General features: G+C 41.7%; 1 protein-coding gene across 7 annotated transcripts in view; it reads left to right on the plus strand.

Moving 5' to 3' along the window:
- LOC137369166 (casein kinase I) overlaps window positions 1-24,576 on the plus strand; it is a 258,600-nt gene that overhangs the window by 205,690 nt on the left and 28,334 nt on the right. For all 7 annotated transcript variants that reach the window (XM_068029924.1, XM_068029925.1, XM_068029923.1 and 4 more), the window contains one exon: window positions 1,354-1,452. In XM_068029924.1, the coding sequence (XP_067886025.1) occupies window positions 1,354-1,452 (99 nt within the window). The remainder of the gene's footprint in view (window positions 1-1,353; window positions 1,453-24,576) is intronic.

Genomic DNA, 24,576 nt, shown 5'->3' on the forward strand with positions numbered 1-24,576 from the left:
GCCATGTGATCAAACCTTCCCGACCATGTCTGTTTGTGTATTCGACCATCTTATCTGTTAACCTGGAATACTAACCTTTCCACCTTCAACGTCTGGTAATCAAAAGTCCATTGTGGATTAAATTGGAGCAGGGAATAGTCCCTTTCTTCTTTGAAGTACTGTCTATGGATATTCTAATGTCTCTCTCCAGCCAAAGTTTCTAATTGTTTTCTAAAGCAAGTTCTTATTCAGTTTAAAATCAGTGTTCATGTGACAAAAATTAATTTTCCTCTTTCTTGGCAGGTGGAGGTTTGCCTGACACTAGTTAGACTTGAACGGTTATCTCCAGCAATGCTTCTCCTCAATCCCTTTTCCTCCATTGCCCAGCTCTGGAATTTCTATTGTGTGGTTCCACTCCGATCTGTATGAACATAGCCAGCATGTCTCCAGCAATAGGATTCCCAAGGATCCATCCTTGACTCCTCCTCATTCTTATCAACATGTTGCCTCTTGGTGAAATCATCAACAGGAATTGGGATAGCTTCCCTATTTATGCTGATGAGATCCAGCTGTAACTTTCCACCATTTCACTCAATAACCAGTATTTCAGCAAAAACATTACCAGTTACCGAGGAGAAGGTATACCTGCAAGAGCAATCTAGAAAGTTGTTTAAGAAAAAAATCAGTCTTTTCTAGTGAAGGAAATTCACTTTTTTTTGGACAGGGTCACAAGATAATTAACAAACTTCTAGAAACAGGTGGCAGGTTGCTCAGCATCTGTAGAGAGGAAGGAACACAGCTTTTCAGCTGTGGAGCAGTGTTGAGAACTGGAAAAAATTACAGCTGATTAGAACAGAAAGATGGGGAGGGAAAAATGCACAAGTATATTAACAGTTCCTGTCACTTCTCTCCAGATTGCTCTTGCATCACAGTTTCCCTTCAAAATCAAATAATGTTTCCCTCCTCAGCTTTATTTCAGCCTTGGATTAATATCTCATGTGGAAGAAGACACCTTTGACAGTATAGGACTGAAACAGCTGCCCAGATAATGTGCTCAAGTCTCTGCAGTGGAGCATGAACCCACAACCTTCTGACTCCAAGCAAAGAGTGCTACCACTGTAGGATAGAATATAGGTGCATCGTCTCCATGTGCACCTGCTCAAAGTTGCGTTTGAATTCTGACTGGGGACTTGTTGCATTTTGCAGTTTAAACCTCATTTTATTGACATATAGATTTATGTTTACAGGGAAAAAACAGTATTGTATATTTTCAATGCAAAATAAAGAGCATAGTTAAGTATTTCAATTCCGTTCACATTAGCATTTCAGTTACCTTTATTTCAGAACATAATGACTTTTTCTCCTTAATTACAGCCCACTCCAGTTGGCTCAATTCATACAGATAGTGCTCTGCCACCAGTGAACAGAGACAGTCATCTGCACAGGGATAGAACACAGCAAGCCAAAAATCAGGTACGTCTAACAATGTTGTGATTTAGGCTACTGTTTGCGATAAGAATGATTTGAGTTGCTTCCAGAAAATGAAGGTACTTTTATGCTACTTTTATGAAGTTTAGTGGTGTTGGCTCCAGTGTAAGGTTCTTGAGTAACTGGTAACATGTTTGAAGTAAGCCTGCTGGATTTGTTGCAGTCAGAAGAAAGGTTTTCCTGCTGCTGGCCTTATGGCATCAGGCAGGTTTGCGTTTGTGTTGCTATTTACTGCACAAGATTTGCATGTTGGGAGCTGACACCACAAGAGCGGGTTACAGTGAGCAGTTTGAAACTGAAAGAGAAACAAGTCAGTAAATAGCTCCAGCTACAGATCAGTTACATGATCTGAATCTTGTATTGATGAATTATATTGCAGTAGTAGCCTTAGCATGTTTCAGTCGGTTTAGAAATTGCATAAGTTCTCATTTACTGATGTGGGGTTCAGATCAGGTGATGAGAGTTTTTGCGTTTCATAGCTGAAGTCTGAACTGGGTCCACTGCTTCTACATTGAGCCATGGTCTGATAGATAATTTCTTGTTATAAGATACCAGACATAAAAATTAGAACATTTCTTTTGGAAAGAAAATAAATCAGTCTTGTTGACTGAAGCTGAACTATAGCTTAAACTTTGATAACATTTTATCCCCTCCTTGAGCATGTTTCACAATTGAAATTTTCAACAAATCTTGTATTTATAGATTTTATATACATATAAAGCAGTGTGTGTATATATAATATATAAGAATTGATTTTTCATGATATTTACAGGTCCATGTTATTTAATATATATAATTACAGTTGTAATTCAGATTGAAGGCCGGTGACCAGTGGTGTGCCACAGGGATCGGTGCTGGGCCCTCTGTTGTTTGTCATATATATTAATGACTTGGATGTGAATATAGGGGGCATAATTAGTAATGACAACAAAATTGGTGGTATAGTGGACAGTGAAGAAGGTTGTCTAAGGTTACAACAGGATATTGATCAACTGGGTAAGTGGGCAAGGGAGTGGCAAATGGAATGTAACGCAGACGAGTGCAAAGTGATCCATTTTGGGAGGTTAAACCAGGGCAGGACATATACAGTGAATGGCAGTGCCCTGGGGAGTGTTGTTGAGCAGAGAGACCTTGGGGTGCAAGTACATAGTTCCCTGAAAGTGGCAACACAGGTAGACAGGGTGATGAAGAAGGCATATGGCATGCTTGCCTTCATCGGCTGAGGCATTGAGTACAAGAGTTAGGACATCATGTTACAGTTGTACATAACGTTGGTTAGGCCACATTTGGAGTACCTAGTGCAGTTCTGGTCGCCGCAGTACAGGAAAGATGTGATTAAGCTAGAGAGGGTGCAGAAAAGATTCACAAGGATGTTACCTGGTTTGGAGGGCTTGAGTTATAAAGTGAGATTGGATAGGCTGGGTCTGTTTTCCCTGGAGCGAAGGAGGCTGAGAGGGGACATGATAGAGGTATATAAAATTATGAGAGGCATAGACAGGGTAGATAGCCAGAGTCTGTTTCCCGTGGTAGGGGTGACTAAAACTAGAGGGCATAGATTTAAGGTGAGAGGGAGGAGGTTTAAAGGGGATCAAAGGGGTAAATTTTTCAAACAAAGAATAGTGGGTATCTGGTATGAGCTGCCAGAGGAGGTGGTGGAGGCAGGAACAGTAATGACATTTAAGAGGCATCTGGACAGGTACTTAAATGAGCAAGACATAGAGGGATATGGAATTAATGCAGGCAGGTGCGATTAGTATAGACAGGCATTATGGTGGGCATGGACATGGTGGGCCGAAGGGCCTGTTTCTATGCTGTACGACTCTATGACTCTGACTGTACGATGGAACTGAGCAGTCAGTGGACGAATGTGAGGAATGCAGAAAAGCACTGGACCTGGTGACAAGTAGAGGTCACCTGCCTATTAACTGATGGCAGCTGTTTCCTTTTTTGGATGCAATTTTCAAAGATTTTATGTGGGAGAAAAACTTTGTCCAATCAGAAAATCAGAACATGCCTTTTAAAGTAGCAGACTTATTTTCATTGACAGCAAGACTTGTTCACTCAGAGTACATTTGTAGCCATGCCCAGTATTTGATTACAGGCAGATAGCCTGAATCTGAATTTTGGGAGGTATAGTCTATCCAAGTGACATGATTGTTGCCACTGGGATAGAAAGTAATCATCACCAGCATGATATTAGAATTAGAATATTACAGCGCAGTACAGGCCCTTCGGCCCTCGATGTTGCGCCGACCTGTATGCAAAAAAAAAATGACACGAGTGCTTGACTTGAGTTTGGTATTTGGTTGAGTTCGACATTGAGAGTCCAGTCCTAGGCTTCAGCGACAGGATGTGTAGAAGAAACTTTTTGGAGGCATTTGTAGAATTTGTTTTTGATTTTGATCTTTTCTAGACTTGTAATTTTTTAATGACTTGTTATAAATATTGTTTATGTGGCTGTATATTCAGCTGGGTCTGAAATAAAGTAATTACAGCACTTTGGATGAAATTTCAGTCTTTCAGTGGTTGTTTCTGTGACATGTTTGCTGTTTTACATTTCAATGAAGGAGTTTGCTTAAGTTCCTTTATTAATCCAATGAGAAAAGCTTGACACCAGATTTTAATTTTTGCCATGAACAGATTGGGAGTCTCTTGCATATTTAATGATGCACTGTGCATGAGTTTTAATTATTTAGAAACAAATGCTTATGAAGTATCTGTGAATGGAAGGAAGAAGTCTGTGTGGCCAATGTGAGCCTCTAAACATGACCATAAAGCTCAAATGCAAAATGTTCTCAACGGAATGTTTAGAATGATGCAATGATGGCATGTGTGAATCAAATGCTAACGGAAGCTCTTAGCTTTAATATTTTTGCAAAATCAACTTCATGACTCTGATAGCTGTACTAAAGATGCCTGAATAATAATCCTAATATTTCAACCTTTTCACTTAAGTTGCTACTTTCGTATAAAATAAGCAACAACTCTACTTACCTGTTAAATCAGACAGTTTTATAAGAAGCAGAGATGAATAAAATACTGCTGTGATTAACAGGAGAATATAAAAGGTTATCAGGTTCTGGTTTGTTTATAGGAGTGCAGTCTTTAATCTGCCAACATTATTAAAGGCTGGGCCCGTGAATAATTATTGACTTGCATCAATCAGATGCTGCTATTGCAACACTTTTACCCCCCTATAGTGCAAGCTTGCAATCTCAGTTAAAAGCAATGTTTGTAAGTGCACACATGAACTGAAACTTCCAACTTGGGTTTATCAGTCTGCCATTGAGGTTTCAGTAGCCTGATTTGTGCAAAAAGCAAGACATGACTGACTGGCAGTTGTGTCCTTGACAATCAAATCAGCAGCAATATAAAAGCAGCTTTGGTAGTAATCTATTGATTGTGTGATAAAACTTCCGTGTCCTAAGGGAGACCAGTCATTTGCTTAATCGGAGCCAGATGCTAGATTTCTAATGTTCCTGATGCAGCAATCCAGCAGGGGTGGTTGTTCGGTGTCTGAGGGGAAAAAAGGTCTCAAAACCATAGCTCTATATTCTGTTAAGTTACCAGAAAGATTACTTTTGGTCCTTTTCCATTCTTATAACAATCAACAGAAGGTACAAAAAAATTTTCAATGCTACAATAAAGTGATGCAAGATTAAATGTAAAAGATTTAGAACAGAGATCAGGGAGACTTCATCAAGCAGTGAATTGTGAGGCTGTGAAATTCGCTTACAGGGTTGGTATGTATTTCTGAGTGAGACTAGTCCCATATTACTGGACTTGTGTATCCCACAGCAGATCCAATGACCTACTCTTTCTAAAGTAATTATTGATGAACTCCTGAGGAAGTGTTTTGCTCTTGCTAATGGGGGTTAATTTCTGATTATTTCGAATGCACTTACCATGCAAGAAAGGCTTAGTAAACTTTATTTGCAAGGAAATTTGGGTAGAAGCCACATCTGAAAATCTGTCAGTGGTTTGACTGAGAAGCAAGTGCAGATGACTGTGTAGGTGGGGAGAAAAATTGTTTAAAAATCATTTCCTACTTGCCGAACTTTGAATCGAAAAATGTTCAGACTCTTGTGTTAAAGCAACTCCTAATGGAACTCGGAAGCAGAAGTTCAGCAAATATTGAGGTGTTCCTCCAGTTGCAAACAGCACCCCCTGCTGGATTACTATAGCAGGAACACTTGGAAACATAGCAGCTGGCCCCCAATAAGCAAATGACTGGCCTCCCTTAGAATAAGGGAGTTTTATCACGCAATCAGTGCTCCAGGCATGCTCTTCTACATCCCTCATTGAACCAGAGTTGATAACCCTAGTTTGATAGTAATATTAGAGTGAGGGATATGTCAGGCCAAGAGGTTATAGATTTTAGTGGAAAACAATTCTGCTGCTATTGATGGCCCACAGAGCCTCATGGATGGCTAGCTTTGAGCTGCTAGATCTGTTCTCAATCTATCCGATGTTGCACAGCATGATGTCGGGTGTTGTCAGTGTGATTGGACTTCCACCTGAATGCTGATTACATTTATTGAGAGTACTAGCCCAGTAAAAGCAAAAAAAAAGCTTTACTGTACCATCAGTTTCATACCTTTAATAGATGCAGTGCAATTAACACTATTTGCTGGGTAGTGGAATGGTTGCTGCATTTGCCTATACAAGAACACAGTCATTGTATTCCAAAAAGTAATGCATTATGTGAAGTGCTTGGAGTTATTTCAGCAAAAGGCCGTATATAACCGGTGCAAGTATAACTTGCAGTTGTGGGAATAAAAATATCCAGTATCATAAAATTAAGAATGGCCTGGAATTTGTGGGGTTTTTGATGGCTAGCGGTCTGCGTTCGCAGTTATTACCCCTCTAAATCTGAACACAACTTCAGATTTAGCACATGCGCCGGTTAACATAGAAATCCTTTTAGTTGCAGTCTGTCATTCACTGCTCCATCACAGGCTGTGCTGTGGACCCCCTGCGCCCCTCAAGCCAGCAATCCGTGAAATATTTGGTGAGAACGTTCCTTTTTCCACTCTAATATCACTGTTAGAAACTCCATTTAAAAAGTTGAGCCTTGTTCATTGCGGTGTAACTGGGTTTATAGACAATGAAGTAAAAGCAGAAGGGCCTGTTTCTGTGCTGTATAACTCTATAACTCTATGAAATACTCAGCAGGTCTGGCAGTATCTATGGAGAAAAAAAACAGTTAATGTTTCAGGTTTGCAGTCAGATTTTCTTCATCTCCAGTATTTTGCTTTTTTTTTAAAAAAGAACAGCGATCTGAGTATAACCATCGACAGAGCTAATTGATCCCACAACCAACGGTTCAATTCAAAGCTCTGTGGTCCTGTCTCATCCAATCATGAATGGTGGTGGACAATTAACTAACAGAAGGAGGAGGTTCCATGAGCATCCCTATCCTCAATGATGGCCAGCACAAGTGCAAAAGACAAGGTGGAAGAGTTTGCAACCATTTTCAGCCAGAAGTTCCAAGTGAATGATCTATCTCTGCCTCCTCTTGTAGTCGCACACTGGTTACATCAAAGGCATTGAGCCCTGGCAACATCCAGGCTGCAGTGCCGAAGACGTTTTTTGCTCCAGACCTAGCCATGCCTCAAACCAAGTTGTTCCAGTACAGCTACAGCACTTGGGGTCTACTGAACAAAGTGGAAAGTTGCCCAGGTATGTCCTGTCCAGAGAAAGCAGAACAAATCTAATCTGGCCAATTCCCAGAGTCTACTCTTAATCATCAGCAAAGTGATGGAAGTGTTGTCAACAGTACTATCAAACGGCACTTACTCAGCAATAACCTGCTCACCGATGCTCAGTTTGTGTTCCACCAAGACCACTTGGCTCCAGACCTCGCCACAGCCTTGGTTCAAGCATGGGCAAAAGGGCTGAATTCCAGAAGTGAGGTGACAGTAACTGCCTTTGACATCAAGGCAGTTTCTCCAATGTTCACAGCTTTGGATTAGCAATTAGTAAGGCAACAGTCTCAATGTCTTGGACATGAATTATATGATTACCTGCCAGGCAACATTCCTTTGAAGCTGCACAGGCAGGGAATAAACAGGCTGTGAAGAAGCAGCAATCACTTTAAGATGTTTGCAGGCATGGGGCAATTTAAAGGGGCCATGCAGTGCAAGGAACGAGCGCAGCAAAGGGAAATTAGAGGGAATATTATCGAGTAATAGAATGAATTCAAGGTCTGGATTTATGTCTCATTTTCTTGAAAACCATAAGAGTCCAAGCAGTATACTATGTTATAGGCTATCCCTTGCAGGCGAGGATGATTGTTTTCTGTGAGTCCAAAAATGGCTGATGAGGCTGATTCAGGATCTATAGACTTGGTGGCACGTGGGCATTTGTTGTCATGTGGGATGTCTGATCGTGTATTATTAGTTCAGGTCATGGCTTGTTCTTTCCACAGCTCTCTCTTTTCCTCCTCTTTTTGTCATTGTTGGGTCTCAAAATGCTGGGATCCTTTCCACAGACTCTGCCTCCATATGGTTCAGTCCAGGGTGATGGCCTCCCAGGAGTTGATGACAATGTTGCATTTCTTCAATGTTGCCTTTCTGCACATCCTTGAAGAGCTTCTTTTGTCCTCCTCTGGTGTGTCTGTCCTGACTGAGCTGAGAAAAGACTGCCCTGACTTCAGTCATTGAGCTCCAATATGCTGATGGTGCTGCAGTAAGTGCTGTGTTGGAAACTGAACTTCAGAGAATCATCAACTTATTTACTGAGGCATATGAGAAGATGGGACTTACAACATTTAGAAGACCAAAGTCCTCCCTTAGCAAGCTCCAAATGCATATGCTCAGCCTACTGATTAGGATTCATGATGAGTGCCTAGAAAGTGTGGACATTTCCAGTATCTTGGAAGTTATCCTTCACAGAAGGTTGACATTGACGAAGAAATCCAGCATTGCCTGAAATCTGCTGGTGCAGCCTTTGGCCACCTGACGAAGCGAGTGTTTGAAGGTCGCGACATCAAAACTGAAACCAATCTCCTGGTCTACCACGCGGTCGTGATCCCTACCTTGCAGTATGGGTGTGAAACATGGACAATGTATAGGAGGCACATCAATGCACTGGAGTCATTGCATCAACGCTGACTCCGGAAGATCCTACACATCAAATGGGAAGAAAGGTGCACCAACATCAATGTTCTCTCACAAGCAGGCACCACAAGCATCAAGGCTATGATCCACCCTCAGCTTTGTTGGGTTGGTCATGTAGTCCGGATATCAGTTGCCAAAGTATACTATGTTAAATGAAAATGAAATGCAACCCCTGTGTTTGTAACCCACTTGTAAAAGGCAAGCTAATATCTGTTAAATTTAATGAAATTCTTTGGGAAAACAGTGGAATGTATCAATAAGCTGTACATGGATTTTAAAGTGACATTTGATAAAGTGCATAGAAGATGTTACGCCACTGTGTTTTGTTGAATGATTTTCTTTAATCCACTGACTGGGGATCTGAATTTATATATTTGTTTTTGAAGCCATTTTAAAAAGATCATCTAAAAGGGTAACTTTGCTGGCAGCGTAAGATGGCTACCTAATTTGCAACACTATCCTATACTGCAATGCTTGTGAGGAGGAAGACAAAATGTCTACTCATGCCCCAGAAAGTTTAAAGGAACTACCCATTCTTTTTAGCAAGAGCAATATGCTAACTGCTATATTTGAGTGACTGTCATGTGACAAGCCCCTCCCCTTGTGTTGTTTTCAGCTTATGTCTTTCTGCAGCAGAGAGAGGAGAAGCAAGTGGACTTGACGCACGCAGACCAAAGTGGGGTTGGTCTCGCTCCCTCTTTCCCCTCCCCCCCACCCCCCCCCCTCCCCCCCGCCATTCCAGCTTGAAAGCTTTCAAATCCTGCCTGTTGACTGACCACCTCTGCATAATTCAGCTACAATCAGAAACCCCATTGGAGAAAATCATCCACATCACTGTTTCCAAGGGACCCACCGAACCAGTCATCTACCTCTTCAAACTAAAAGTCTCAGGACCACTGAATTCAGCTAGAAGCCAGCCGAATCACTCAACTGCACAAACTGTATACCTTTTTTCTATGGACTCTAACTCAACCAATCTACCCACTTTGTGACCTATTTGTATGCGTGTGTGTGTGTAAACTTCCAGAGTGTGTGCGTGAGTGAAAGTTGGTGCGTTGTTTATTATTTTTATTAGTTCGATTTAGGTACAATAAAGTTAACCACTTCCTTTGCTAAGCTCAAGAAGACCTGTCCGATTAATTCTTCTTATGATCATAGCAACTAAGTAATGAAACACCTCCTGAATTGGCCAGTACATCCACTTTAGAAAGAATTAAACCTGTTGTGGTCAAACAAGGAGAGGGAAGCCCTTTGACCCCTCCTCATCTGACGGTAGCAATGTATTCATGAAATTAAGACACATGATATTAAAAGGAATGTAGTAATATTGGTAGGAAGTTGGTTAAAGAACAGGAAACAAAAAGTGGGGATGAATGGATGTTTTTTCAACTGGAGAGTTGAAAGTACTGGTATTACCCAGGAGTCAGTTTCTCAGACAGTTGTTCTCAATATATATTAAATGGCCTGGATTCATATGTAGGGGCTGCAATATCAAAATCTGCACATGACACAAAATTAAGGTTTACTGTGAACAAGATTTCAGGAGGACATGGACATATTGATATATTGGATATATAATTACCAGCTGACATTTAATGCTAAGAAATATTGATACATTTTTGGAGGAAATACAAGGAGAGAAAATAAAAATTAAATATCAAAATGTTGAAAGAAGATTCTTGAACCACTTAGGAGCAAAGAGTTACTGAAGTGTTTTCCCATTCTTCTGAGTACTTCTAACTGGGCTGCAGCCAAGGCTGAAGAGCATGCCTTTACACTGTTGGTTGTTCGGACATGGAATGCTCTACCAGAAACATTGGTGGAAACAGAATCCAGAGTGGCTTTTCAAAATTTGAAGAAGAAAAATGAGAGAGGTGGCAGTGGAACAGCTCTTTCAGAGACCCAGCGTGGGAGTGTGCTATAATATAAAATAAAAATACTGCATCACACCGGTGTTTTGTATTTCTTAAAATTTGATTGAACGGGAAAAAATGTTTTCATAACTCTATATATTTGAAAAGAATATTTTTAAATTTATGAACAACTGGGTTTTCAGAGCATTTGTGCAGTTTTATATCCTAAGCTATCAACAGCATTATAAACCTGCGGGTCATTTGCAACAACACACCACAAATTAATAAGTACAAAGACCATTAGCAAAGCAATAAAGCTAATTATTCTGTGAATGTGATTATTAATTTTTGCTGTTCACAAAACTTCATAGGTAGTAAAATATCAAAAAAAAAATGCTTCAGCAATCGCCGTTTCCAGAATTCGTTTAAAGATACACTTGTTACGACCAGGTGAGGAAAGGGTCCAGGGTTCCCTTTCACTCTTCACCTGGTCTTACTGTAACAGGGTTTAATTTTAAACACACTGTGTTTTTAGCACCCCTTGGTGAATCCTTGTTCACCGCTTTCCAATTAGGCAGAGAAACTAATACAGACAGGCTTTCTTGGGTTTAAAGAAGAAAACTTGAAATTTAGTAAACTCTAATTCGGTTAATGCCTACAGATATACGCGTGCCCCACATTAACATGCATAGAAACATAGAAAATAGGAGCAGGAGTAGGCCATTCGGCCCTTCAAGCGTGCTCCACCATTCATTATGATCACGGCTGATCATACAACTCAGTAGCCTGTTCCTGCTTTCGCCCCATACCCTTGATCCCTTTAGACCCAAGAGCTATACCTAACTCATTCTTGAAAACATTCAATGTTTTGGCCTCAACTGCTTTCTGTGGTAGTGAATTCCACAGGTTCACCACTCTCTGGGTGAAGAAATTTTTCCTCATCTCAGTCCTGAAAGGTTTGCCCCGTATCCTTAGACTATGACCCCTGGTTCTGGACTCCCCCACCATCGGGAACATCCTTCCTGCATCTACCCTGTCAAGTCCTGTTAGAATTTTATAGGTTTCTATGAGATCCATGTTCACTCTTCTGAACTCCAGCGAGTATAATGCTAACCGACTCAATCTCTCCTAATAGATCAGTCCCACCATCCCAGGAATCAGTCTGGTAAACTTTTGCTGCACTCCCTCTATAGCAAGAACATCCTTTATCAGATAAGGAGACCAAAACTGCACACAATATTCCAGGTGTGGCCTCACCAAGGCCCTGTATAATTGCAGCAAGACATCCCCGCTCCTGTACTCTAATCCTCTCGCTATGAAGGCCAACATAACATTTGCCTTTTTTACCGCCTGTTGGACCTACATGGTTACCTTCAGCAACTGATGTACGAGAACACCCAGGACTCGCTGCATATTCCCCTCTCTCAGTTTATAGCCGTTCAGATAATCTGCCTTCCTGTTTTTGCTACCAAAGTGGATAACCTCACATTTATCCACATTATACTGCATCTGCCATGCATTTGCCCACTCACTCAACTTGTCCAAATCACGCTGAAGCCTCTCTGCATCCTCCTCACAACTCACCCTCCCACCCAGTTTTGTGTCATATGCAAATTTGGAGATATTACATTTAGTTCCATCTAAATCATTAATATATATTGTGAATAGCTGGGGTCCTAACACCGATCCCTGCAGTATCCCACTTGTCACTGCCTGCCATTCGGAAAAAGACCCATTTATCCCTACTCTTTGTTTCCTGTCCGCCAACCAATTTTCTATCCATCCCAATACACTACCCCCAATCCCATGCGCTTTAATTTTACATGCTCATCTTTTATGTGGGACTTTGTCGAAAGCCTTCTGAAAGTCCAAATAAACCATATCCACTGGCTCCCCCTCATCAACTCTACCAGTTACATCCTCGAAGAATTCTAGTAGGTTTGTCTAGCATTTTCCTTTCATAAATCCATGCTGACTCTGCCCGATTTTACCACTGTTCTCTAAGTTCTCCGCTATAAAATCTTTGATAATGGACTCTAGAATTTTCCCCACTGCTGACGTCAAGCTGACTGGTCTACAATTCCCTACTTTCTCTCTACCTCCATTTTCAAATAGTGGGGTTACATTAGCTACCCTCCAATCTGTAGGAACTGTTCCAGATTCTATAGAGTCTTGGAAGATGACCACCAATGCATCCACTATTTCTAGGGCCAGTTCCTTATGTACTTTGGGATGCATACCATCAGGCCCTGGGGATTTATCGGCCTTCAATCCCATCAATTTCCCCAACACCATTTCTCTACTAATACTGGTTTCTTTCAGTTCCTCTCTCTCACTAAGCCCTGTGTTCCCTAACATTTCTGGTATGATATTTGTGTCCTCCTTTGTGAAGACAGAACCAAAGTATGCATTTAGTTGGTCAGCCATTTTTTTATTCCCCATAATAAATTCTCCTGTTTCTGACTGTAAGGGACATACATTTGTCTCCACCAATCTTTTTCTCTTCATACCTATAGAAACGTTTACAGTCAGTTTTTATGTTCCCTGCAAGCTTGCTTTCGTACCCTTCTTAATCAATCCCTTGGTCTTCCTTTGCTGAACTCTAAACTGCTCCTAGTCCTCAGGTCTGTTGTTTTTCCTGGCAAATTTATATGCTTCTTCCTTAGATCTAATGCTATCTCTAATTTCTCTTGTAAGCCATGGTTTGGCGACCTTTCCTGTTTTACTTTTGTGCCAGACAGGGATAAACAATTGTTGCATTTCATCCATGCGCTCTTTAAATGTTTGCTATTGCCTATCCACCTTCATCCCTTTAAGTAACATTTCCCAATCCGTCATGGCCAACTCGTGCCTCATACTGTCGTAGTTTCCTTTACTAAGATTCAGGACCCTTGTCTCAGAATCAACTACGCCACTCTCCATCTTGATGAAGAATTATATCATATTATGGTCGCTTGTCCCCAAGGAGTCTCGCACCACTAGATTGTCAATTATTCCTCTCTCATTACACAATACCCAGTCTAGGATGGCCTGTTCTCTAGTTGGTTCCTCAACGCATTGGTCCAGAAAACCATCCCGTATACACTCCAAGAATTCCTTGTCTACGGTATTGTGACTAATTTGATTTGCCCAACCTATATGCAGATTAAAGTCACCCATAATTACAGATGTTCCTTTATCGCATGCGTCTCTAATTTCCTGTTTAATGCCATTCCCAACATCACCACTACAGTTTTGGGGTCTATATACAACCCCCACTCATGTTTTTTGCCCCTTAGTGTTTCTCAGCTCGACCCATACAGATTCCACATAGTCAGAGCTGATATCTTTCCTCACTATTGCGTTAATTTCCTCTTTAACCAGCAATGCAACTCCACTGCCTTTTGCTTTTCGAAAGGGGGATAGGTGTTTCTGTGGCCGCAAAAAAGACTCCAGGATGGTATGCTGCCTCCCTGGTGCTAGGGTCAAATACTGAATATCCCTGGATATTCATTTCCCACCCCTGGTCACCTTGCAGCCATAACTCCGTAATCCTGACTATATCATACCCGTTTACATCTATTTGCGCGAATAATTCATCCACTTTATTGCAAATGCTCTGCGCGTTAAGGCACAAAGCCTTAAGACTTGTCTTTTTAACATTACTTGTCCCCTTCCCACTATTTTTCATTGTGACCCTGTTTGATTCTGGCCCTTGATTTCTCTGCCTATCACTTTTTTTTATTCCCCTTACTGTCTTTTGTTCTTGTCTTTGATCTCCCCTCCTCTGACTCCTTGCAAAGGTACCCATCCCCCTGCCATTTAGTTTAAACACTCCCCAACCACTCCAGCAAATACTCCCCCTAGGACATCAGTCCCTGTCCTGCCCAGGTGTAACCCGTCCAGTTTGTACTGGTCCCACCTCCCCCAGAACCGGTCCCAATGCCCCAGGAATCTAAAACCCTCCCCATCACATCATCTTTTCAGCCACGTACTCATCCGATATCTTGTTATTTCTACTCTGACTAGCATGTGGCACTGGTAGTAATCCTGAGATCACTACCTTTGAAGTCCTACTTTTCAACTTACTTCCTAGCTCCCTGTATTCTGCTTTTAGGACCTCATCCTTTTTTGTACCAATGTGTACCATGACCACTGGCTGTTCACCCTCCCCCTTCAGAATGTCCTGCAACCGCTCTGAGATATCCTTGACCCTAGCACCAGGGAGGCAACATACCATCTTGGAGTCTCTTTTGCGGCAACAGAAACGCCAATCTATTCCCCTTACAATTGAATCCCCTATAACTATTGCATTCCCACACCTTTTACTCTCCCCCCCCCCCTCTGTGCAGCAGAGCCAACTGTGGTGCAATGAATTGGGCTTTTGCTGCTTTCCCCTGAGAGGCCATTCCCCCCCAAAAGTATCCAAAGCAGTATACCTGTTTTGCATACGCAATACACACATGCAAATGGAGACAGAAAAGAGCAGAAGAAAAATAAAGTGGAAAGGTTGGAGGCAATATCTGAAGAGTTGTTGTTACAGTTATTTAAGCTCATTTTCGAGTGCTTGATTGTAGGTAGATCTTGCTTTTCATTGGGGCCCGGTTGTAATTAAACCTTGTTCACTCTAGGAGACTTTTCTGTCTTGGGGTTCATGTGTCTTAAGTGGATTCAGAAGCTTGTGAGAAAGAGATGGGAGCAGACAGGAGAGAGGTGATCTCAGTTCAGGAGCATTCTGCTTTCTGCCCAAACTGATAGTACAAGTTCAAAAAAACACAGGTTGCCCAGCAGGCTGGTCATGTGACTAGTTGGTTTGACCATGTGCGTTTGTGCATTCGGCCATCTTAGTCAACCTGGAATGCAAGCTCCCCCACCTTCAACGTCTGATGATGAAAAGTTCATTGTGGGTTGAATGTCAGGGAATGGCTGCTTTGTCCTTCTAGACACCATCTGTTAATATGCAGATGTACTTTCCAGCCACGGCTGATCTGTTCAACAAGTCCTCCCCTCTCTCCAGCAACAGTTTAAAATCAATGTTCATGACAAAATTGATGTGCCTCATTCTTGGTAGGTGGGGGACTAACGTGACACACTAAAGAATTGTTTAAGGAGCTTATGTTTCCATGCATCATATATTTTTCCTATGCTGTTGAGGCACATAAGGTGATGACATCCAATTCTGTCTTGGCTTTTGCCTCCTGGCTGCTGTAGTTACAAATGCATTGCAGCTGTGTTGATTGTGTTGCCTAAAATTCCAGCTGTTTTCCCTTGTGTCTTCTGGTTCCAAGTCTGTTTAGGGATTCTTGTCAGACGTTCTCGGAGTGTGGCCATCTTGTGTCCTGATTGTTGGTCATTGGTGGCATCTGTGCTGTCTGAAGCACGCTTTGATTCATCACTTTTATAAACCATCTGAAGTTCACGAGTCATCACAACATCTACACTGGAACTTATTCAGCTGCTTTTGGATGCCTTTCTTGGACTGTCACATTTCCGATCCATTTCGGAGCACAGCCAACACTTTGCTATTAAAATATCTCCGCTTTGTTTTGTTTTCCCCATTCACATTTCTTACGACTGAGGTGGGAGGAGTGCACTTTTTTTTTTCCAGTTCCACTTCTCCACAGATCACGAGATATATTTAAATGTTTACCCAGTCACCAATACGGCCAATTATATACTCTACTCTTTATCCCCGAATAAAATACGCCAACCAGGTTTCTTTAATAAAAAGCAAAATTCAGTTTATTATAGAACAAGACTTATCCAGTAATGAAGTAAAGTATTAACACACAGATTGAAATATGAAAGTTCCCTTTTTATCTTTGCCCCTCATATATATGTATAACACACACACACACACACAGAGGTGTGTTACAAAACAGGACAACAGGCATTTCTGGCAAGTTTTTCGGGAAGAATGCAGCATCAAATTCTCTATTTCTTACACTCACTTCTAAGAGCTTCTCAAAGAGAAAGAAAAGCTGGGAAGCTTTTCAAAGAGATGGGAAAAGGCTGAGCTAGGGTTTTGTGCTTGGCAGGTTGATTCTTAAATTCCTTTCAGAACACTGTCCAAACCCCAGCTGACTGTTTGTTTTTGGTTTTGCATTGGACAATCACAAGAGTCAAGCCTCCTGATCCCTATACATCTTGACCTGTCACTTCTCTGTAAACATCTCCCCTTATTCCAAAAAGCCCCTACTGGGTAGTTATCTGAAGACACGTGAATTCCAGAAAGTTTTGTTTACAAACCAAGTCCCCTCAGTGTCCTTTCAGTTACCTCAATGGAAAAAAACATGGAATCCTTTTCAGTTTTCCCAAATGAAACAATTGTCCATTATTCTAACATACATGAGTCCTCAGAAAAAAACTTAACAAAAAATATAGAAGCACTGTCATAACACATTTAATTTTTAGTTTGAGAAGCTCTGCAAGCTTTTCTGGTGCAAGCTTGGATATCTGACATACAGTTTCCATTATCTTCATCCACTCTGCCGACGAAGGTGAAAGAATGTGCAGTTTGTAGATATTTCCCTTGTATACTTGCTATAGCGACACACATTTTCATGAAGGGTCACTGATCTGAAATGTTAACTCTGCTTCTCTCTTCACAGATGCTGCCAGACTTGCTGAGTATCTCCAGCATTTCTTGTTTTTATGACTAATTTTCGTGACCTGGGTTTTTGAAACTTTTGAAATGTTACCCAACTTTCTGGCTGTGTGCTAGATCATTTGCCTTTCTTTGCATATCTTTGATGCTAGGTGAATGACTTATCACAATGTCAGTAACAATACTCAAAAAATAGAGGACAAAAGAGCTGAACTGAAGGGGTGACTGCCCTTGACATCAAGGCAGCATTTCACTGAGTATGGCATCAAGGAGCCCTAGCAAAACTGAGGTCAATGGGAATCAGGGGGAAAACCCTCCGCTGGCTGGAGTCATACCTAGCACAAAGGGAGATGGTTGTGGTTGTTGGAGGTCAATCATCTGAGCTCCAGGACATCACTGCAGGAGTTCCTCAGGGTAGTGTCCTAGACCCAACCATCTTCAGTTGCTTCAATCATAAGGTCAAAAGTGGGGATGTTCGCTGATGATTGCACAATGTTCAGCACCATTCGTGACTCCTCAGATACTGAAGCAGTCCAGGTAGAAATGCAGCAAGACCTGGACAATATCCAGGCTTGGGCTGATAAGTGGTAAGTAACATTCGCGCCACACAAGTGCCAGGCAATGACCATCTCCAACGAGAGAATCTGACCATCTCCCCTTGACATTCAACGGCATTACCATCGCTGAATCCCCCACTATCAACATCCTAGGGGCTACCGTTGACGAGAAACTGAACTGGAGTAGCCATATAAATACCGTGGCTACAAGAGCAAGTCAGAGGCTAGGAATCCTAAGGCGAGTAACTCACCTCCTGACTCCCCGAAGCCTGTCCAGCATCTACAAGGCACAAGTCAGGAGTGTGATAGAATACGCTCCACTTGCCTAGATGGGTGCAGCTCCAACAACACTCGAAGCTCGACACCATCCAGGACAAAGCAGCCAGCTTGATTGGCACCCCATCTACAAACATTCACTCCCTCCACCACTGACGCACAGTGGCAGCAGTGTGTGCCATCTATAAGATGCAATGCACCAAGGCTCCTTAGACAGCACCTTCCAAACCCGCGACCTCTACCAACTAGAAGGACAAGGGTAGCAAATGCATGGGAACACCACCACCTGCAAGTTCCTGTCCAAGTCACACCATCCTGACTTGGAACTATGTCGCCGTTCCTTCACTGTCACTGGGTCAAAATCCTGGAACTCCTTTCCGAAGAGCACTGTGCGTATACCTACCCCAAATGGACTGCAGCGGTTCAAGAAGGCAGCTCACCACCACCTTTTCAAGGGCAAGTAGGGATGGGCAATAAATGATGGCCTGGACAGTGAGGCCCACATCCCATGAATGAATGAAAAAAAGATGCAGCCTAGTCTGATGCTAATTCTTATTAAACCTGTCAGATAGCTTATTGCCAGTTCTCAATGCACACAATGCTTCTTGATGCAAAGTCTTGATGATGCTACTGACTTCCCATTCTGAAACTGCCATATGGAAGTTCAGACAGCACTTTTGAATGTGGAAGTAATTGAAATTCAATGCCACTGGTAACTGTTCTTTGCTTTACTCAATCATAACAGCATAAAGTAAAAGCAAAATACTGCGGATGCCTCAAGTAAAAGGTGTCGCTAGGGTACCCGTATGGGTCCTAGTTATTTTTGTCTTTTTGTGGGATATGTCAAGCATTCTTTGTTCCAGTCCTACTCAGGCCCCCTCCCCCAGCTCTTTTTCCGGTACATTGATGACTATCGGTGCCGTCTCCTGCTCCCGCCCCGAACTGGAAAACTTTATCAACTTTGCTTCCAATTTCCACCCTTCTCTAACCTTTACATGGTCCATCTCTGACATTTCCCTTCCCTTCCTCGACTTCTCTGTCTCCATCTCTGAGGATAGGTTGTCTACTAATATCCATTATAAGCCTACCGACTCCCACAGCTACCTCGACTACACTTCTTCACACCCTACCTCCTGTAAGGACTCCATTCCATTCTCCCAGTTTCTCCTTCTCCGACGCATCTGCTCTGATGATGCTACCTTCCATGACGGTGCTTCTGATATGACCTCCTTTTTCCTCAACCGAGGATTTCCCCCCACTGTGGTTGACAGGGCCCTCAACCGTGTCCGGCCCATTTCCCGCACCTCTATCCTCACCCCTTCCCCTCCCTCCCAGAACCGTGACAGGGTTCCCCTTGTCCTCACTTTCTACCCCATCAGCCTCCATATCCAAAGGATCATCCTCCGCCATTTCCACCACCTCCAGTGTGATGCCACTACCAGTCGCATCTTCCCCTGTCAGCATTCCGAAGGGATCGTTCCCTCCGCGATACCCTGGTCCACTCCTCCATTAGCCTCACCACCTCGTCCCCATCCCATGGCAGCTTTCCTGCAATCGCAGGAGGTGTCATACCTGCCCATTTACCTCCTCTCTCCTCACTATCCCAGGCCCCAAACACTCCTTTCAGGTGAAGCAGCGATTTACTTGTACTTCTTGCAATGTAGTACACTGTATTCGCTGCTCACAATGTGGTCGTCTCTACATTGGGGAGACCAAGCACAGACTGGGTGACCGCTTTGCGGAACATTTCCGCTCAGTCCGCGAGCAGGACCCTGAGCTTCCGGTTGCTTGCCATTTCAACACTCCCCCCTGCTCTCATGCTCACATCTCTGTCCTGGGATTGCTGCAGTGTTCCAGTGAACATCAACGCAAGCTCGAGGAACAGCATCTCATCTACCAATTAGGCACACTACAGCCTGCCGGACTGAACATTGAGTTCAATAATTTCAGAGCATGACAGCCCCCCATTTTACTTTCATTTTTAGTTATTTTTTCTTTTTTTACATTTTTTACAATCTTTTTTTTTTGCATTTATTTCATTTCATCTTAGTTTGTTCAGTTTGCTTACCCACTGTTTTTTTTTCAGGTTTGCACTTGCTGCTGTTCAATATTCAGTGTATTAACACCTAATCTGTACTAATGCTTTGTCTTTCAACACACCATTAACATATTGTTTGCCTGTGCTCCATGACCTTTTGGTCAGCTATGTGGCCTTGTCCAATCTGCACCTTCTCCTTTGTTATCTCTTGCCCCACCCCCACCTCACTTGCTTATAACCTGTGACTTTTCTAATATTTGTCAGTTCCGAAGAAGGGTCACTGACCCGAAACGTTAACTCTGCTTCTCTTTCCACAGATGCTGCCAGACCTGCTGAGTGGTTCCAGCATTTCTTGTTTTCATAACAGCATAAAGATCTTGTCAATGCAAGATTTTTTTCTTTCTTTTTCTCGGTGTCTATCATTGATTGCCACCTTAAATCTGTTGACGGTAATAGTATAAAAGAGTTTACCAGGGACAGAAAATAATGTAATATCACACCAGTTGTTGCTGTCACTTCTGCCGTCACCTGCCCGCCCCCGCCATTGTGAAGTTTGAATATGATTATTTTGACCCAAACTTCTGATGCTCCTCCTTTTTGCCCACACTAAATGAAATAAACATAGGATGGTAATCAAATTCCCATCTCCACTTTCTTAGAGTCATTCTGCACAAATCTGATCCTGCCAGGTGATTTGTTGTTCTTGAAGTTGGCTGTGGCGATCTCGGCTTGCGCATTGTAATATCATTGCAGTTAGCATCCCGTTCAGTGGAGTTGGTCAATTCTACTATCTGGAAGTGATCTGTTGAAGATATTATTGAAATGCTCTTTTAATATCTTCTAGTTTTACGACGTGAAACTTTGATAGGATCTTTGCAGTGGTGTGTGGTGTTTAATAGTAGTTGCAAGTTTCTTTCCATTCTGAAATGTGTCCTCATATTTTCTCCTTACTGCATCCATTTCTGCTTCAGCTTGTTTGACGATGAAGTTTGTTTTATTTTTTCATGCTGGTCAATGCAAGATTTTTTTCTTCCTGTTCTCGGAGTCTACCATTGATTGCCAACTTAATCTTGATTCTTCCACTTGATATCATTGGGATCAGATGCATTGTGTAGATTGAGCTTGGCTTTTCCCTTTCCATATTTCCATGCCATGTGTTGGTACTCAGCCACTCCTTGTTTTTGCCTTTGGTATCTCAGTACCAGCTCAGCCCTCATAGTATAGGGTTTCTTCATGGCAGCCCAAGCACCCTCTACATTGTCAAGCATATTTTCCATTTCTGCTGAACCTTGTTGATAGCTTCAGTTTAAATTCCACATTGAAAGTGGGATCCTTCAGTCTAGCAATGTTGATTCTGTCTTTCAGCATGATGTTATCTTCTGATTTTCCGTACTGCCGCCTTTTTCATCAGCTTCTGTAATTTGATTTCCATAGTATCAATGTATAGTTGGCGATCACTGTTAATGCCATGAAAAGCTGAATGTTGCGTAAAGAGAATATGAACATTTTAAGAGCAGAAATTATTATTTTGATTATTAATGTTGCTAACTGGTGATGTCCGTTGCCTTATTGAATGCATTTATGGATAAAGAGGGTGCTTTCTATCACCAAACATTTGAGTGATATAGTTCTGAGTGTTTGACCATTTTAATTTCTCATACCACTCCCTTATGTTCTCCTAATTTCACACGTTCTCATTTGTACACCCAACTTTGACATAAAAGTTCCCATCACAATCAGAAAATCTGTGGTGGAACTTTGCCTATCATGTCCTGTGGTGCATGCAAAAGCTATCTTTAACTTGGCCACTTTGTTCATCTGTGATTGTCATTTTTAAGTAACATGTCTAGAGCCTTGCACACAGCAGTCTGTTATTGATGGGTTTCTAAACCAGAGGGCAGAGTTAAGGTGCCTCACCAGAGATGAGTGCAACCCCTTCCTTACCACGCACTGGCATTTGAGTACAGTATAGATATGCCTGTATTACAATTATAAAATACCTCATCAGTGATGGTTTTCAGTTCTTTTCCACCCGGTCCTATGAAAAGTGATAACTGGCTTTTCACAACCAAGAAAACTGCTATGACTCAGTACTACTGATACGGGCTGCATTTCAGTGAATTCTACCTCTGCCTCTTTACCCATGGCAGGTAATTTACCTGTCATATTCTTGATATAGTTTGAGTGTAAGTAGTTGACGAGACAGTAATACAATCAGTTTTGGTATCTCAAAGTCTGATGGGTTTGTGTTCTGAAAACTCATAGATACTGTTTAATTCCAGTGATGAACAACCACTGACAAATGTTAAACATTGTCCTGAAATTGCAGATACCGAAATGTTTCATAGTCATAAGGTTTTACAGCCTTCAAGAAGAGTGGGAACGTGTCACAACCAAGCCTGATCCTGTTCTCGTCTAATATCTGCAATGACTTGCCTCAGTCTTGAGATATTCCAAGATGTAAGGATTAATTTCAGTGAGCACTAAAGTTAGGATTTGGTCAATCAGTGAAGTGACTAGAATGTTAAATTCCAGCAAAAGCCTGCGTGTGTATTGTGGTTATGCAAGAGTGTTAGTATTATGCTAGCTATACAATCATTCTGTCTTAGTTTGTTTTTGTTTTTTGTGGGTTTTTTGTACAATCTTGATTCGTTTTAAGTTTGTTTTAATCTTGCATGAGGGTTTTTTGAGTTGTTGGGATATGTTTCCTTCCTTCCTTTCCATGCATGCTTTATAAAATTAAAAAATGGCAGTCAGCAAACCACCAGGGAGCATGAGACACTCAGCAGACCAATTCCTGTCACTTGAGAGCTCACCTGGCAACTGACAGACATGGTGGTTCTGTACAGGTAACTTCTGCTTCTATCCCTCTCCTCTCTGCATGATTAAACCAGGAGTCTTACATCTATGAGCACCATATTGTTGCATTCCTTTGGACCTGCACCAAAATATTGTGTGTATGTAAAATATATACATACTGCGACAGTAACGTAATATACCAATAGCCTATAATAACTGCTGTTTGTTCCCTCCCTGACATTAAAAATCAAAACCTTCAACTCTGGACTGTTGCAAAATAGACGTTTGTTCAACCAGTCAGAGTCGAAAGGCCTTAATCTCTGTCAAGTCCATAGCAGAGACATAATGGGCCAAATAGACACCTCATGTTGGAATTTGTGTGACTATATAAGTGCCTAAAATAATCACACATGAGAGCATATAGAGGCGTTTACAATCATTTTTATCCAGTGTAACCTTGTTTATAAATGTATTATGCCAGCTTTCACTGGACAGCATTAAATTGGCTTTAGTTTTTTTATCATACTGTGGAAAAAGAATTTAATTTTAAACTTTGTTTAACTGGATGTGTGTGAGGATTCCTAGTGCATAGTTGTGCATCAATTAACTTCTAATTATCCTTGATCGGCGGCATTTCAAATATATGCTATAGACAGAAGTCAAACAGTCAAAAATAGAGAATGAGGGTTGCATGGTGTAACATATTTAAACTCTGCAATAGAATGGAAAGTTGTCTGTTCCGGCCTGATGATTTCCAGAAGTTGAGAAGCCAATCCCATCATGATGAAGCATTGAGTGGAGGCCAGGAGCTTGCACACAATGAAGGTGTTGCTAGTACATGAGGAGAACTCCATACAAGCCTGATTATATGGCAGCATTGTCTGAAGCTTGGGAGTAGGTCTTCACATTGGTTTTCATGGCGAAGGTGCACAGCACAGAATTACTTCAGGGGAACAAACAAATCTTCTGATTGCATGCACTTAGCCAACTTTTTCTATCATGAAGCTCCTTGTCCACTCTTGGTTTGGAATCTCACTATTTCAACTTGTCATGTAATTGCACTATTCTGTCTGTGGAGGCAAAACATTGTGGACTGAGTTATATCTGCTGTCTTGTCCAATGAGTCTCTTGCCTTCTAACCCATTCTAAATGTAACATTTAATATCAGGGGTGAGGAGTTAGTTATGTGGAGGGAATAGAGCCGGGAAAAGCTTGTTTATTTGGAGTTTATTTGGAACTTTGACAAAGTAAATAAGGAGAAACTGTTTCCACTGACAGGATGGTTGATAACCAGAGGACACAGATTTAAGATAATTAGCAAAAGAACCAGAGGGAGGATGAGGAGTATTATTTTTATGCAGTGAGTTATGATCTGTTATGTAACACCACATATGTATGAATATGTGCATGTATACTTAGCTATATATCTGTGTATCTCGCTATATGTGTGTGTGTGTATGTACGTGCACATATAAACAGGGAATAAAATGTTCTTGCGCTGGGATATAATAAACTTTGCCACAATAATTTCAGTGCACCAATGACATGTAGGGGTAGAAAATAATTATTATTACTCCAGCACTTCCACTTTTGGTCCACTGAATCCAATATTAATTCCCAGGCATGTGAGAAGTTGCTGGATGTTTTCTTTTGTATTAGGATTGGGTGCTGAGCATGTATGTCACTGGAATTGTTCGTGGATATATGCGTCCCCTTCATGCATAATGCATACATCTATTATGTGTGGAGTATAGAAATCGCGGTGGCACTATGAAATTGTAGATTTGTAGCTTTCCCTACTCTATTCTCCACTACTGTTTTTATATAGTTGCATCACAGATTCAACTTGAAGTTCGTTTAAACTGCAACACTGTTGACA

The sequence above is a fragment of the Heterodontus francisci genome, chromosome 4 (assembly GCF_036365525.1).
Source record: "Heterodontus francisci isolate sHetFra1 chromosome 4, sHetFra1.hap1, whole genome shotgun sequence".
Classification (NCBI taxonomy): Eukaryota; Metazoa; Chordata; class Chondrichthyes; order Heterodontiformes; family Heterodontidae; genus Heterodontus; species Heterodontus francisci.